The following is a 17,349-nucleotide window of genomic DNA, read 5'->3' on the forward strand; positions in this document are numbered from 1 at the left end:
GTACTATTGCTCCAACTCTAGAGGCCTGATACAAAGGACACCAGCTGTGTTGTAGTGCAGTTACGACTGCAATAAACTCAATGGAAGTCTGCGTAACGCAGTGTTTGTTAGCCGTCAGTCAGTCGAGCCGATATGGCGACCAGGAAGAATCTGCGTTTTAGAGCCGCTTCTCCTTTCTGAAACTTTAAAATGCTTCAAATCAGCGCAGTTGGATCGTAAAGGAATGCACCTCGGTCAACACACTGTTGGAAAATATACACGTGGACAAATCTCTCCCAATTGGAAGGAAAAAGGGTAAGAAAGGAACGGGCGTCTTTTATGTCTTTTAGGTTACCTGAGCACCCTAACCCTGTCGGCTAGATGGTAGACAGCCGTACTATTTTAAATGCAAGTGGAAAACCAATGTCAATCACGTCCTGTATATTTCCTTTACCTCTAATTCCGACGGTTTGCCAGTTAATTCTCTCTCTCTCCATTGAATTGTCTGAATTTACAGATGTACTCCAGTTGGAATATAATAGATGTGTGTGTGTGTGTGTGTTATATAAGGTACTCGTCCAACAGGATCATAGTGAATAGCCACATTATCCAAGACAGGGGTAGCCTATAACGTAATATTTGTTTTGGGGCTTTGGCTAACACCACGTGTTCGCAGTATGAGTTGATGGGTTTTCGCCTTGATCATTACTCAGTTCCCGTTACACATAAGAGTCCGTAGAAGTAACATTACCTCTCAAACTCGAGAAGACATCCTACCTTCTCCCTACACTTCTCAGCTTCGCCCAGGACTGTTTCACGTCAACTACAATCCCGACTTTTTAAAATGTTTTGAAAAGTCAATAATCATTTAGAAACGCCAATCATAGCTAGCTTTATGGCTTTTCGAAACATCAGCAAGAAAGAATCGTTCAAAATGAAAATATATACCGTAACAGTTTCTGCACAGTAACTGCTACAGTGTAGTTTAGTAGGATGGAGGCTGTATGGATCTGAACTACTACAGTGTAGTTTAGTAGGATGGAGGCTGTATGGATCTGTAACTACTACAGTGTAGTTTAGTAGGATGGAGGCTGTATGGATCTGAACTACTACAGTGTAGTTTAGTAGGATGGAGGCTGTATGGATCTGTAACTACTACAGTGTAGTCTAGTAGGATGGAGGCTGTATGGATCTGTAACTACTACAGTGTAGTTTAGTAGGATGGAGGCTGTATGGATCTGTAACTACTACAGTGTAGTTTAGTAGGATGGAGGCTGTATGGATCTGAACTACTACAGTGTAGTTTAGTAGGATGGAGGCTGTATGGATCTGTAACTACTACAGTGTAGGATGGAGGCTGTATGGATCTGTAACTACTACAGTGTAGTTTAGTAGGATGGAGGCTGTATGGATCTGAACTACTACAGTGTAGTTTGGTAGGATGGAGGCTCCATAGCCTATGGCTCTGTAACTACTACAGTGTAGTTTAGTAGGATGGAGGCTGTATGGGTCTGTAACTACTACAGTGTAGTCTAGTAGGATGGAGGCTGTATGGATCTGAACTACTACAGTGTAGTTTAGTAGGATGGAGGCTGTATGGATCTGTAACTACTACAGTGTAGTTTAGTAGGATGGAGGCTCCATAGCTATATGGATCTGTAACTACTACAGTGTAGTTTAGTAGGATGGAGGCTGTATGGATCTGTAACTACTACAGTGTAGTTTAGTAGGATGGAGGCTGTATGGATCTGAACTACTACAGTGTAGTTTAGTAGGATGGAGGCTCCATAGCTATATGGATCTGTAACTACTACAGTGTAGTTTAGTAGGATGGAGGCTGTATGGATCTGAACTACTACAGTGTAGTTTAGTAGGATGGAGGCTGTATGGATCTGAACTACTACAGTGTAGTTTAGTAGGATGGAGGCTCCATAGCTATATGGATCTGTAACTACTACAGTGTAGTTTAGTAGGATGGAGGCTGTATGGATCTGTAACTACTACAGTGTAGTTTAGTAGGATGGAGGCTGTATGGATCTGAACTACTACAGTGTAGTTTAGTAGGATGGAGGCTCCATAGCTATATGGATCTGTAACTACTACAGTGTAGTTTAGTAGGATGGAGGCTGTATGGATCTGTAACTACTACAGTGTAGTTTAGTAGGATGGAGGCTGTATGGATCTGTAACTACTACAGTGTAGTTTAGTAGGATGGAGGCTGTATGGATCTGTAACTACTACAGTGTAGTTTAGTAGGATGGAGGCTGTATGGATCTGTAACTACTACAGTGTAGTTTAGTAGGATGGAGGCTGTATGGATCTGTAACTACTACAGTGTAGTTTAGTAGGATGGAGGCTGTATGGATCTGTAACTACTACAGTGTAGTTTAGTAGGATGGAGGCTGTATGGATCTGAACTACTACAGTGTAGTTTAGTAGGATGGAGGCTGTATGGATCTGAACTACTACAGTGTAGTTTAGTAGGATGGAGACTGTATGGATCTGTAACTGTCTCTGTCTCTCTCTCTCTCTCTGTCTCTGTCTCTCTGTCGCTCTCGCGCTCTCTCTCTCTCTCTCTCGCTCTCTCAATGTGTTTATGGTGCTGTGCCTGTCCCTCCCTCTCTCTCAATTCGAAGGGCTTTATTGGCATGGGAAACATGTAAACGTTGTCAAAGCGAGTGAAATAGATAATGAACAGAGGTGAAATAAACGTATTTCTTCCCAGTAAACATTCCACTCACAAAAGTACCAAAACAATGGAGACTGTATGGATCTGTAACTACTACAGTGTAGTTTAGTAGGATGGAGACTGTATGGATCTGTAACTACTACAGTGTAGTTTAGTAGGATGGAGGCTGTATGGATCTGTAACTACTACAGTGCAGTTTAGTAGGATGGAGGCTGTATGGATCTGTAACTACTACAGTGTAGTTTAGTAGGATGGAGGCTGTATGGATCTGTAACTACTACAGTGTAGTTTAGTAGGATGGAGGCTGTATGGATCTGTAACTACTACAGTGTAGTTTGGTAGGATGGAGGCTGTATGGATCTGTAACTACTACAGTGTAGTTTAGTAGGATGGAGGCTGTATGGATCTGTAACTACTACAGTGTAGTTCAGTAGGATGGAGACTGTGTGGATCTGTAACTACTACAGTGTAGTTTAGTAGGATGGAGGCTGTATGGGTCTGTAACTACTACAGTGTAGTTTAGTAGGATGGAGGCTCCATAGCTATATGGATCTGAACTACTACAGTGTAGTTTAGTAGGATGGAGGCTCCATAGCTATATGGATCTGTAACTACTACAGTGTAGTTTAGTAGGATGGAGACTGTATGGATCTGTAACTACTACAGTGTAGTTTAGTAGGATGGAGGCTGTATGGATCTGTAACTACTACAGTGTAGTTTAGTAGGATGGAGGCTGTATGGATCTGTAACTACTACAGTGTAGTTTAGTAGGATGGAGGCTGTATGGATCTGTAACTACTACAGTGTAGTTTAGTAGGATGGAGGCTGTATGGATCTGTAACTACTACAGTGTAGTTTAGTAGGATGGAGGCTGTATGGATCTGTAACTACTACAGTGTAGTTTAGTAGGATGGAGGCTGTATGGATCTGTAACTACTACAGTGTAGTTTAGTAGGATGGAGGCTGTATGGATCTGAACTACTACAGTGTAGTTTAGTAGGATGGAGACTGTATGGATCTGTAACTGTCTCTGTCTCTCTCTCTCTCTCTGTCTCTGTCTCTCTGTCGCTCTCGCGCTCTCTCTCTCTCTCTCTCGCTCTCTCAATGTGTTTATGGTGCTGTGCCTGTCCCTCCCTCTCTCTCAATTCGAAGGGCTTTATTGGCATGGGAAACATGTAAACGTTGTCAAAGCGAGTGAAATAGATAATGAACAGAGGTGAAATAAACGTATTTCTTCCCAGTAAACATTCCACTCACAAAAGTACCAAAACAATGGAGACTGTATGGATCTGTAACTACTACAGTGTAGTTTAGTAGGATGGAGACTGTATGGATCTGTAACTACTACAGTGTAGTTTAGTAGGATGGAGGCTGTATGGATCTGTAACTACTACAGTGCAGTTTAGTAGGATGGAGGCTGTATGGATCTGTAACTACTACAGTGTAGTTTAGTAGGATGGAGGCTGTATGGATCTGTAACTACTACAGTGTAGTTTAGTAGGATGGAGGCTGTATGGATCTGTAACTACTACAGTGTAGTTTGGTAGGATGGAGGCTGTATGGATCTGTAACTACTACAGTGTAGTTTAGTAGGATGGAGGCTGTATGGATCTGTAACTACTACAGTGTAGTTCAGTAGGATGGAGACTGTGTGGATCTGTAACTACTACAGTGTAGTTTAGTAGGATGGAGGCTGTATGGGTCTGTAACTACTACAGTGTAGTTTAGTAGGATGGAGGCTCCATAGCTATATGGATCTGAACTACTACAGTGTAGTTTAGTAGGATGGAGGCTCCATAGCTATATGGATCTGTAACTACTACAGTGTAGTTTAGTAGGATGGAGACTGTATGGATCTGTAACTACTACAGTGTAGTTTAGTAGGATGGAGGCTGTATGGATCTGTAACTACTACAGTGTAGTTTAGTAGGATGGAGGCTCCATAGCTATATGGATCTGTAACTACTACAGTGTAGTTTAGTAGGATGGAGACTGTATGGATCTGTAACTACTACAGTGTAGTCTAGTAGGATGGAGGCTGTATGGATCTGTAACTACTACAGTGTAGTTTAGTAGGATGGAGGCTGTATGGATCTGTAACTACTACAGTGTAGTTTAGTAGGATGGAGACTGTATGGATCTGTAACTACTACAGTGTAGTTTAGTAGGATGGAGACTGTATGGATCTGTAACTACTACAGTGTAGTCTAGTAGGATGGAGGCTGTATGGATCTGTAACTACTACAGTGTAGTTTAGTAGGATGGAGGCTGTATGGATCTGAACTACTACAGTGTAGTTTAGTAGGATGGAGACTGTATGGATCTGTAACTACTACAGTGTAGTTTAGTAGGATGGAGACTGTATGGATCTGTAACTACTACAGTGTAGTTTAGTAGGATGGAGACTGTATGGATCTGTAACTACTACAGTGTAGTCTAGTAGGATGGAGGCTGTATGGATCTGTAACTACTACAGTGTAGTTTAGTAGGATGGAGGCTGTATGGATCTGTAACTACTACAGTGTAGTTTAGTAGGATGGAGACTGTGTGGATCTGTAACTACTACAGTGTAGTCTAGTAGGATGGAGGCTGTATGGATCTGTAACTACTACAGTGTAGTTTAGTAGGATGGAGGCTGTATGGATCTGTAACTACTACAGTGTAGTTTAGTAGGATGGAGACTGTATGGATCTGTAACTGTCTCTGTCTCTCTCTCTGTCTCTGTCTCTCTGTCGCTCTCGCGCTCTCTCTCTCTCGCTCTCTCAATGTGTTTATGGTGCTGTGCCTGTCCCTCCCTCTCTCTCAATTCGAAGGGCTTTATTGGCATGGGAAACATGTAAACGTTGTCAAAGCGAGTGAAATAGATAATGAACAGAGGTGAAATAAACGTATTTCTTCCCAGTAAACATTCCACTCACAAAAGTACCAAAACAATAAACACATTTCAAACGTCATTATGTTCAAATGGTTAAAGTGCAAAAGATAAAATAAATATGGGTTGTATTTATAATGGTGTTCTTCACTGGTTGCCCTTTTCTTGTGGCAACAGGTCACATCTTGCTGCTGTGATGGCACACTGTGGTATTTCACCCAAAAGATATGGGAGTTTATCAAGATTGGGTTTGTTTTCGAATTCTTTGTGGATCTGTGTAATCTGAGGGAAATATGTGTCTCTAATATGGTCATACATTGGGCAGGAGGTTAGGAAGTGCAGCTCAGTTTCCACCTCATTTTGTGGGCAGTGAGCACATAGCCTGCGGGGTGTAGTGGTTTTGCTGCTCTGAATGCCTGGTGTAGTGGTTTTGCTGCTCTGAATGCCTGGTGTAGTGGTTTTGCTGCTCTGAATACCCGGTGTAGTGGTTTTGCTGCTCTGAATACCCGGTGTAGTGGTTTTGCTGCTCTGAATACCCGGTGTAGTGGTTTTGTGGTATTCCCTATGGATGGTTTTGACCAGGGTCCATAGGGAATAGGGTGCCATTTTGAAGGCTTTGGACCAGGACCCATATGGAATAGGGTGCCATTTTGGAGGCTTTGGACCAGGGTCCATAGGGAATAGGGTGCCATTTTGGATGGTTTTGACCAGGGCCCATAGGGAATAGGGTGCCATTTTGGAGGCTTTGGACCAGGGTCCATAGGGAATAGGGTGCCATTTTGGATGGTTTTGACCAGGGCCCATAGGGAATAGGGTGCCATTTTGGAGGCTTTTGACCAGGGTTCTACTGTAGCTGAAATACTGACTTATCTCTGGGGATCTACTGTAGCTGAAATACTGACTTATCCCTGGGGATCTACTGTAGCTGAAATACTGACTTATCCCTGGGGATCTACTGTAGCTGAAATACTGACTTATCTCTGGGGATCTACTGTAGCTGAAATACTGACTTATCCCTGGGGATCTACTGTAGCTGAAATACTGACTTATCTCTGGGGATCTACTGTAGCTGAAATACTGACTTATCTCTGGGGATCTACTGTAGCTGAAATACCGACTTATCCCTGGGGATCTACTGTAGCTGAAAAACTGCTATCTTTCTTGGAAGGTCGCATGTTCTGTCGTCTGTCAAATCCCTCAACCTATGATGCTGTGACCTATTTAGTCTTTCGATCAGTCAACAGGAGAATGTTGGAAGGAACTTGGATGAGATGAATTCAGGTCATGTCTGATCTGGTCTGGGATTGATGACCTCACTGCTTTGGAACGTTGTGTTTTGTAGACAGTAAAGTGCTCTCCGTTTGTGTTGTGTTCCAAACATTCAGTCGCACACATGTAGGTAGAGAGAGCGACCGCGCAAACGGATCTCCGTTAGTGTCAACCCCTCCAGGGGGTCGAGGAGCAGGGCTGTGGTTCCACATCTCCGTTGGCTCCGTTAGTGTCGACCCCTCCAGGGGGTCGAGGAGGAGGGCTGTGGTTCCACATCTACGTTAGTGTCGACCCCTCCAGGGGGTCGAGGAGCAGGGCTGTGGTTCCACATCTCCGTTGGCTCCGTTAGTGTCGACCCCTCCAGGGGGTCGAGGAGGAGGGCTGTGGTTCCGCTGACATTGGCTCCGTTAGTGTCGACCCCTCCAGGGGGTCGAGGAGGAGGGCTGTGGTTCCACATCTCCGTTGGCTCCGTTAGTGTCGACCCCTCCAGGGGGTCGAGGAGCAGGGCTGTGGTTCCGCATCTCCGTTGGCTCCGTTAGTGTCGACCCCTCCAGGGGGTCGAGGAGCAGGGCTGTGGTTCCGGATCTCCGTTGGCTCCGTTAGTGTCGACCCCTCCAGGGGGTCGAGGAGCAGGGCTGTGGTTCCGCTGACGTTGGCTCCGTTAGTGTCGACCCCTCCAGGGGGTCGAGGAGCAGGGCTGTGGTTCTGCATCTCCGTTAGTGTCGACCCCTCCAGGGGGTCGAGGAGGAGGGCTGTGGTTCTGCATCTCCGTTAGTGTCGACCCCTCCAGGGGGTCGAGGAGCAGGGCTGTGGTTCTGCATCTCTGTTAGTGTCGACCCCTCCAGGGGGTCGAGGAGCAGGGCTGTGGTTCTGCATCTCCGTTAGTGTCGACCCCTCCAGGGGGTCGAGGAGCAGGGCTGTGGTTCTGCATCTCTGTTAGTGTCGACCCCTCCAGGGGGTCGAGGAGGAGGGCTGTGGTTCCACATCTCCGTTGGCTCCGTTAGTGTCGACCCCTCCAGGGGGTCGAGGAGCAGGGCTGTGGTTCCGGATCTCCATTGGCTCCGTTAGTGTCGACCCCTCCAGGGGGTCGAGGAGCAGGGCTGTGGTTCCGCTGACGTTGGCTCCGTTAGTGTCGACCCCTCCAGGGGGTCGAGGAGCAGGGCTGTGGTTCCGCATCTCCGTTGGCTCCGTTAGTGTCGACCCCTCCAGGGGGTCGAGGAGCAGGGCTGTGGTTCCAGATCTCCGTTGGCTCCGTCAGTGTCGACCCCTCCAGGGGGTCGAGGAGGAGGGCTGTGGTTCCGCTGACGTTGAGGAGGATGGCCTGAGGGCTGAGGGACAGAGGTATGCTCTGTCTCATCCTTCAACCTCCTTTAATCCCTCTGTGTGTCTGTCTATATCAACGTTACTGTCTGGTTTAGTCTGTCCCAGCTAAAATACCATTGGGTTTTCTAGACTTGTTTCGTCGTCATGGAGGAGTCTAGTGACTCACCTGCAAGCTGGCTGAAATGTTGCTGTGTTAGCTGTTAGGTCACTGACCACCGATGGGGTTCACTCCCTCAGATGAAGTGCTCTCTGATTCAGAAAGAGAAGTCCTCTATCTGGCCTGGTTTAGACAGGGAAGTCCTCTATCTGGCCTGGTTTAGACAGGGAAGTCCTCTATCTGGCCTGGTTTAGACAGGGAAGTCCTCTATCTGGCCTGATTTAGACAGGGTAGTACTGCATCTGGCCTGGTTTAGACAGGGAAGTACTGCATCTGGCCTGGTTTAGACGGGGAAGTACTGCATCTGGCCTGGTTTAGACAGGGAAGTACTGCATCTGGCCTGGTTTAGACAAGGAATTACTGCATCTGGCCTGGTTTAGACAGGGAAGTACTGCATCTGGCCTGGTTTAGACAAGGAATTACTGCATCTGGCCTGGTTTAGACAGGGAAGTACTGCATCTGGCCTGGTTTAGACAGGGAAGTACTGCATCTGGCCTGGTTTAGACAAGGAATTACTGCATCTGGCCTGGTTTAGACAGGGAAGTACTGCATCTGGCCTGGTTTAGACAGGGAAGTACTGCATCTGGCCTGGTTTAGACAAGGAAGTACTGTATCTGGCCTGGTTTAGACAGGGAAGTACTGTATCTGGCCTGGTTTAGACAGGGAAGTACTGTATCTGGCCTGGTTTAGACAGGGAAGTACTGTATCTGGCCTGGTTTAGACAGGGAAGTACTGCATCTGGCCTGGTTTAGACAGGGAAGTACTGCATCTGGCCTGGTTCATACTGTTACAGACAGACTGTATCTGACCTGGTTCTCACAGTAATTGTCTGTCCTTTTTGGGCTGAATACTTATATTCCCATGGCAACCTGTGTCTGTTCTGGAAACAGGCCATGGCCTTGCTGCTCCGGCTGGGTCTCTGTTCTCTGTCTCTGTCCACCCAGACTGGGAGGGCTGCTTGCTTCCTGATACAGGCCATGGCCTTGCTGCTCCGGCTGGGTCTCTGTTCTCTGTCTCTGTCCACCCAGACTGGGAGGGCTGCTTGCTTCCTGAAACATCAATGGAACTACTGTAACTAAAAAATGCTGTAGCAAGAGAATAGATGGACACAACAACATTTATAGGTTGTTAGTATCAAAAAAAACACTCTGCCCTCTTAAGCAGTGGTTCTCAGCTGGTTGTGCCTCAGGACCCAAATTCAACCAGGTTATACCCAATATTTGCGTCGCCAAAATACAATCTGGAAAACTATTTATTTAATACTATATTGATATTAAATGTAGCAATTAAATAACAAAGGAACAACATTCCCACTTCTTTCATTGTCAATAATAACATTTTGCCGTCTTGATGAAGAATGCTAATAAACTCCCTGGTTTGAGACACTAAATCAACCTAAATAGCCCTGCTAATAAACTCCCTGGTTTGAGACACTAAATCAACCTAAATAGCCCTGCTAATAAACTCCCTGGTTTGAGACACTAAATCAACCTAAATAGCCCTGCTAATGAACTCCCTGGTTTGAGACACTAAATCAACCTAAATAGCCCTGCTAATAAACTCCCTGGTTTGAGACACTAAATCAACCTAAATAGCCCTGCTAATAAACTCCCTGGTTTGAGACACTAAATCAACCTAAATAGCCCTGCTAATAAACTCCCTGGTTTGAGACACTAAATCAACCTAAATAGCCCTGCTAATAAACTCCCTGCTTTGAGACACTAAATCAACCTAAATAGCCCTGCTAATAAACTCCCTGCTTTGAGACACTAAATCAACCTAAATAGCCCTGCTAATAAACTCCCTGCTTTGAGACACTAAATCAACCTAAATAGCCCTGCTAATAAACTCCCTGCTTTGAGACACTAAATCAACCTAAATAGCCCTGCTAATAAACTCCCTGCTTTGAGACACTAAATCAACCTAAATAGCCCTGCTAATAAACTCCCTGGTTTGAGACACTAAATCAACCTAAATAGCCCTGCTAATAAACTCCCTGGTTTGAGACACTAAATCAACCTAAATAGCCCTGCTAATAAACTCCCTGGTTTGAGACACTAAATCAACCTAAATAGCCCTGCTAATAAACTCCCTGGTTTGAGACACTAAATCAACCTAAATAGCCCTGCTAATAAACTCCCTGGTTTGAGACACTAAATCAACCTAAATAGCCCTGCTAATAAACTCCCTGGTTTGAGACACTAAATCAACCTAAATAGCCCTGCTAATAAACTCCCTGGTTTGAGACACTAAATCAACCTAAATAGCCCTGCTAATAAACTCCCTGGTTTGAGACACTAAATCAACCTAAATAGCCCTGCTAATAAACTCCCTGGTTTGAGACACTAAATCAACCTAAATAGCCCTGCTAATAAACTCCCTGGTTTGAGACACTAAATCAACCTAAATAGCCCTGCTAATAAACTCCCTGGTTTGAGACACTAAATCAACCTAAATAGCCCTGCTAATAAACTCCCTGGTTTGAGACACTAAATCAACCTAAATAGCCCTGCTAATAAACTCCCTGGTTTGAGACACTAAATCAACCTAAATAGCCCTGCTAATAAACTCCCTGGTTTGAGACACTAAATCAACCTAAATAGCCCTGCTAATAAACTCCCTGGTTTGAGACACTAAATCAACCTAAATAGCCCTGCTAATAAACTCCCTGGTTTGAGACACTAAATCAACCTAAATAGCCCTGCTAATAAACTCCCTGGTTTGAGACACTAAATCAACCTAAATAGCCCTGCTAATAAACTCCCTGGTTTGAGACACTAAATCAACCTAAATAGCCCTGCTAATAAACTCCCTGGTTCGAGACACTAAATCAACCTAAATAGCCCTGCTAATAAACTCCCTGGTTCGAGACACTAAATCAACCTAAATATCCCTGCTAATAAACTCCCTGGTTCGAGACACTAAATCAACCTAAATAGCCCTGCTAATAAACTCCCTGGTTCGAGACACTAAATCAACCTAAATAGCCCTGCTAATAAACTCCCTGGTTCGAGACACTAAATCAACCTAAATAGCCCTGCTAATAAACTCCCTGGTTCGAGACACTAAATCAACCTAAATAGCCCTGCTAATAAACTCCCTGGTTCGAGACACTAAATCAACCTAAATAGCCCTGCTAATAAACTCCCTGGTTCGAGACACTAAATCAACCTAAATAGCCCTGCTAATAAACTCCCTGGTTTGAGACACTAAATCAACCTAAATAGCCCTGCTAATAAACTCCCTGGTTTGAGACACTAAATCAACCTAAATAGCCCTGCTAATAAACTCCCTGGTTTGAGACACTAAATCAACCTAAATAGCCCTGCTAATAAACTCCCTGGTTTGAGACACTAAATCAACCTAAATAGCCCTGCTAATAAACTCCCTGGTTTGAGACACTAAATCAACCTAAATAGCCCTGCTAATAAACTCCCTGGTTTGAGACACTAAATCAACCTAAATAGCCCTGCTAATAAACTCCCTGGTTTGAGACACTAAATCAACCTAAATAGCCCTGCTAATAAACTCCCTGGTTTGAGACACTAAATCAACCTAAATAGCCCTGCTAATAAACTCCCTGGTTTGAGACACCAAATCAACCTAAATAGCCCTGCTAATAAACTCCCTGGTTTGAGACACTAAATGAACAACCTAAATTGCCCTATATGGGAAAACTTCCATCTTCAGATATGTCCTTGTTTTCAGAGTGGATCCTGTATGTGTCTCCCTGTCTGTCCCCAGGTGTGTGAGGGTAGTAGAGAGGCTGATTCTGCTGACTGAGGCACCATGGTGGAGCCAGGGGACAGGGAGGTGGCTGGCCAGAGGCTGGGGATCCCAGAGAGTTTAGGGGTGTCTACCCTGGAACCAGGTCAGCGACCCCCAACCACGCCCCCAGGACGACAGGTCTCTATCCGGGTACAGCTGCTGGACGACGTCACCGAGGTCTTCGACATATCAGTGAGTACAGGAGCTATTTAGCTCTATGGGAGGAATGACATGCTGGAGCAACCACAATGCTTTAGATGAGGTCCATAGTTCCCAGGCTCTGATACCAATGAGGTCTATAGTTCCCAGGCTCTGATACCAATGAGGTCTATAGTTCCCAGGCTCTGATACCAATGAGGTCCATAGTTCCCAGGCTCTGATACCAATGAGGTCCATAGTTCCCAGGCTCTGATAACAATGAGGTCCATAGTTCCCAGGCTCTGATACCAATGAGGTCTATAGTTCCCAGGCTCTGATACCAATGAGGTCTATAGTTCCCAGGCTCTGATACCAATGAGGTCTATAGTTCCCAGGCTCTGATACCAATGAGGTCCATAGTTCCCAGGCTCTGATACCAATGAGGTCCATAGTTCCCAGGCTCTGATACCAATGAGGTCCATAGTTCCCAGGCTCTGATACCAATGAGGTCCATAGTTCTCAGGCTCTGATACCAATGAGGTCCATAGTTCCCAGGCTCTGATACCAATGAGGTCTATAATTCCCAGGCTCTGATACCAATGAGGTCTATAGTTCCCAGGCTCTGATACCAATGAGGTCCATAGTTCCCAGGCTCTGATACCAATGAGGTCTATAGTTCTCAGGCTCTGATACCAATGAGGTCCATAGTTCCCAGGCTCTGATACCAATGAGGTCTATAGTTCTCAGGCTCTGATACCAATGAGGTCCATAGTTCCCAGGCTCTGATACCAATGAGGTCTATAGTTCCCAGGCTCTGATACCAATGAGGTCTATAGTTCCCAGGCTCTGATACCAATGAGGTCTATAGTTCCCAGGCTCTGATACCAATGAGGTCTATAGTTCCCAGGCTCTGATACCAATGAGGTCCATAGTTCCCAGGCTCTGATACCAATGAGGTCTATAGTTCCCAGGCTCTGATACCAATGAGGTCCATAGTTCCCAGGCTCTGATACCAATGAGGTCTATAGTTCCCAGGCTCTGATACCAATGAGGTCCATAGTTCCCAGGCTCTGATACCAATGAGGTCTATAGTTCCCAGGCTCTGATACCAATGAGGTCTATAGTTCCCAGGCTCTCATACCAATGAGGTCTATAGTTCTCAGGCTCTGATACCAATGAGGTCCATAGTTCCCAGGCTCTGATACCAATGAGGTCCATAGTTCTCAGGCTCTGATACCAATGAGGTCCATAGTTCCCAGGCTCTGATACCAATGAGGTCCATAGTTCCCAGGCTCTGATACCAATGAGGTCCATAGTTCCCAGGCTCTGATACCAATGAGGTCCATAGTTCCCAGGCTCTGATACCAATGAGGTCTATAGTTCCCAGGCTCTGATACCAATGAGGTCCATAGTTCCCATGCTCTGATACCAATGAGGTCTATAGTTCCCAGGCTCTGATACCAATGAGGTCTATAGTTCCCAGGCTCTGATACCAATGAGGTCCATAGTTCCCAGGCTCTGATACCAATGAGGTCCATAGTTCCCAGGCTCTGATACCAATGAGGTCCATAGTTCCCAGGCTCTGATACCAATGAGGTCCATAGTTCCCAGGCTCTGATACCAATGAGGTCTATAGTTCCCAGGCTCTGATACCAATGAGGTCCATAGTTCCCAGGCTCTGATAGCGGGGGCGGCAGGTAGCCTAGCGGGGGCGGCAGGTAGCCTAGCGGGGGCGGCAGGTAGCCTAGCTGGGGCGGCAGGTAGCCTAGCGGGGGCGGCAGGTAGCCTAGCTGGGGCGGCAGGTAGCCTAGCTGGGGCGGCAGGTAGCCTAGCTGGGGCGGCAGGTAGCCTAGCGGGGGCGGCAGGTAGCCTAGCTGGGGCGGCAGGTAGCCTAGCTGGGGCGGCAGGTAGCCTAGCGGGGGCGGCAGATAGCCTAGCTGGGGCGGCAGGTAGCTTCGTTGTTAGAGCTTGCACGATTGAATCCCCGTTCTGCCCTGAACAGGCAGTTAACCTACTGTTCCTAGGCGTCATTGAAAATAAGAATTTGTTCTTAACTGACTTGCCTGGTTAAATAAAGGTACAATTTAAAATAAATAAATCTGTCTGTAACCTGGTGTGTGTTCTACTCTGTTGTAACCTGGTGTGTGTTCTGCTCTGTTGTAACCTGGTGTGTGTTCTGCTCTGTTGTAACCTGGTGTGTGTTCTGCTCTGTAACCTGGTGTGTGTTCTGTTCTGTAACCTGGTGTGTGTTCTGCTCTGTTGTAACCCGGTGTGTGCTCTGCTCTGCTCTGTTGTAACCTGGTTTGTGTTCTGTTCTGTAACCTGGTGTGTGTTCTGCTCTGTAACCTGGTGTGTGTTCTGCTCTGTAACCTGGTGTGTGTTCTGCTCTGTAACCTGGTGTGTGTTCTGCTCTGTAACCTGGTGTGTGTTCTGCTCTGTAACCTGGTGTGTGTTCTGCTCTGTAACCTGGTGTGTGTTCGGCTCTGTAACCTGGTGTGTGTTCTGCTCTGTTGTAACCTGGTGTGTGTTCTGCTCTGTTGTAACCTGGTGTGTGTTCTGCTCTGTAACCTGGTGTGTGTTCTGCTCTGTTGTAACCTGGTGTGTGTTCTGCTCTGTTGTAACCTGGTGTGTGTTCTGCTCTGTAACCTGGTGTGTGTTCTGCTCTGTTGTAACCTGGTGTGTGTTCTGCTCTGTTGTAACCTGGTGTGTGTTCTGCTCTGTTGTAACCCGGTGTGTGTTCTGCTCTGTTGTAACCCGGTGTGTGTTCTGCTCTGTTTTAACCCGGTGTGTGTTCTGCTCTGTTGTAACCTGGTGTGTGTTCTGCTCTGTTGTAACCTGGTGTGTGTTCGGCTCTGTAACCTGGTGTGTGTTCTGCTCTGTTGTAACCTGGTGTGTGTTCTGCTCTGTTGTAACCTGGTGTGTGTTCTGCTCTGTAACCTGGTGTGTGTTCTGCTCTGTTGTAACCCGGTGTGTGTTCTGCTCTGTTGTAACCCGGTGTGTGTTCTGCTCTGTTGTAACCCGGTGTGTGTTCTGCTCTGTTGTAACCCGGTGTGTGTTCTGCTCTGTTGTAACCCGGTGTGTGTTCTGCTCTGTTGTAACCCGGTGTGTGTTCTGCTCTGTTGTAACCTGGTGTGTGTTCTGCTCTGTTGTAACCTGGTGTGTGTTCTGCTCTGTTGTAACCTGGTGTGTGTTCTGCTCTGTTGTAACCTGGTGTGTGTTCTGTAACCTGGTGTGTGTTCTGTTCTGTAACCTGGTATGTGTTCTGCTCTGTAACCTGGTGTGTGTTCTGCTCTGTAACCTGGTGTGTGTTCTGCTCTGTAACCTGGTGTGTGTTCTGCTCTGTAACCTGGTGTGTGTTCTGCTCTGTAACCTGGTGTGTGTTCTGCTCTGTAACCTGGTGTGTGTTCTGCTCTGTTGTAACCTGGTGTGTGTTCTGCTCTGTTGTAACCTGGTGTGTGTTCTGTAACCTGGTGTGTGTTCTGCTCTGTAACCTGGTGTGTGTTCTGCTCTGTTGTAACCTGGTGTGTGTTCTGCTCTGTAACCTGGTGTGTGTTCTGCTCTGTAACCTGGTGAGTGTTCTGCTCTGTAACCTGGTGAGTGTTCTGCTCTGTAACCTGGTGAGTGTTCTGCTCTGTAACCTGGTGTGTGTTCTGCTCTGTAACCTGGTGTGTGTTCTGCTCTGTAACCTGGTGTGTGTTCTGTAACCTGGTGTGTGTTCTGCTCTGTAACTCGGTGTGTGTTCTGCTCTCTCTCTCCACAGCAACGAGCCCCAGCCAAGGCTCTGTTTGACCTGGTGTGTGTCCATCTGAACCTGGCTGAAAGAGACTACTTCGGTCTCCAGTACCAGAACCCCAGGAGGATGATGGTGAGACAGAAGTTCTTTATTCACTATGATGTGTCCCAAATGGATCCCTGTAGTCTATAGAGCTCACTACCTCTGCCCAGAGCCTTATGCCCTGTACTCTATAGAGCTCACTACCTCTGCCCAGAGCCTTATGCCCTGTAGTCTATAGAGCTCACTACCTCTGCCCAGAGCCTTATGCCCTGTACTCTATAGAGCTCACTACCTCTGCCCAGAGCCTTATGCCCTGTAGTCTATAGAGCTCACTAGCTCTGCCCAGAGCCTTATGCCCTGTACTCTATAGAGCTCACTACCTCTGCCCAGAGCCTTATGCCCTGTAGTCTATAGAGCTCACTACCGCTGCCCAGAGCCTTATGCCCTGTACTCTATAGAGCTCACTACCTCTGCCCAGAGCCTTATGCCCTGTAGTCTATAGAGCTCACTACCTCTGCCCAGAGCCTTATTTCCTATAGTCAGGAACAGAGCCATCCAGTTTCAGGGTCACACAGGAACAGAGCCATCCAGTCTCCGGGTCACACAGGAACAGAGACATCCAGTCTCAGGGTCACACACAGGAACATAGCCATCCAGTCTCAGGGTCTCACAGGACCAGAGCCATCCAGTCTCAGGGTCACACAGGACCAGAGCCATCCAGTCTCAGGGTCACACAGGACCAGAGCCATCCAGTCTCAGGGTCACACAGAAACAGAGCCATCCAGTCTCAGGGTCAGACAGGAACAGAGCCATCCAGTTTCAGGGTCACACAGGAACAGAGCCATCCAGTCTCCGGGTCAGACAGGAACAGAGCCATCCAGTCTCCGGGTCAGACAGGAACAGAGCCATCCAGTCTCAGGGTCACACAGGAACAGAGCCATCCAGTCTCAGGGTCACACAGGAACAGAGCCATCCAGTCTCAGGGTCAGACAGGAACAGAGCCATCCAGTTTCAGGGTCACACTGGAACAGAGCCATCCAGTCTCAGGGTCACACAGGAACAGAGCCATCCAGTTTCAGGGTCAGACAGGAACAGAGCCATCCAGTTTCAGGGTCACACAGGAACAGAGCCATCCAGTCTCAGGGTCACACAGGAACAGAGCCATCCAGTCTCAGGGTCACACAGGAACAGAGCCATCCAGTCTCAGGGTCACACAGGAACAGAGCCATCCAGTCTCAGGGTCAGACAGGAACAGAGCCATCCAGTTTCAGGGTCACACTGGAACAGAGCCATCCAGTCTCAGGGTCACACAGGAACAGAGCCATCCAGTTTCAGGGTCAGACAGGAACAGAGCCATCCAGTTTCAGGGTCACACAGGA

General features: G+C 46.9%; 1 protein-coding gene across 1 annotated transcript in view; it reads left to right on the forward strand.

The window, feature by feature from the left end:
* The first annotated feature begins 64 nt into the window (after positions 1–64).
* LOC109887081 (FERM, ARHGEF and pleckstrin domain-containing protein 1) overlaps positions 65–17,349 on the forward strand; it is a 91,562-nt gene continuing 74,277 nt past the window's right edge. Inside the window, exons 1-3 of the mRNA XM_031819828.1 lie at positions 65–294; positions 12,034–12,249; positions 15,956–16,060. Of these exons, the coding sequence (XP_031675688.1) occupies positions 12,079–12,249; positions 15,956–16,060 (276 nt within the window). The 5' untranslated portion in view covers positions 65–294; positions 12,034–12,078. The remainder of the gene's footprint in view (positions 295–12,033; positions 12,250–15,955; positions 16,061–17,349) is intronic.

This window comes from Oncorhynchus kisutch, unplaced genomic scaffold (assembly GCF_002021735.2).
Source record: "Oncorhynchus kisutch isolate 150728-3 unplaced genomic scaffold, Okis_V2 scaffold2673, whole genome shotgun sequence".
NCBI classification, from domain to species: Eukaryota; Metazoa; Chordata; class Actinopteri; order Salmoniformes; family Salmonidae; genus Oncorhynchus; species Oncorhynchus kisutch.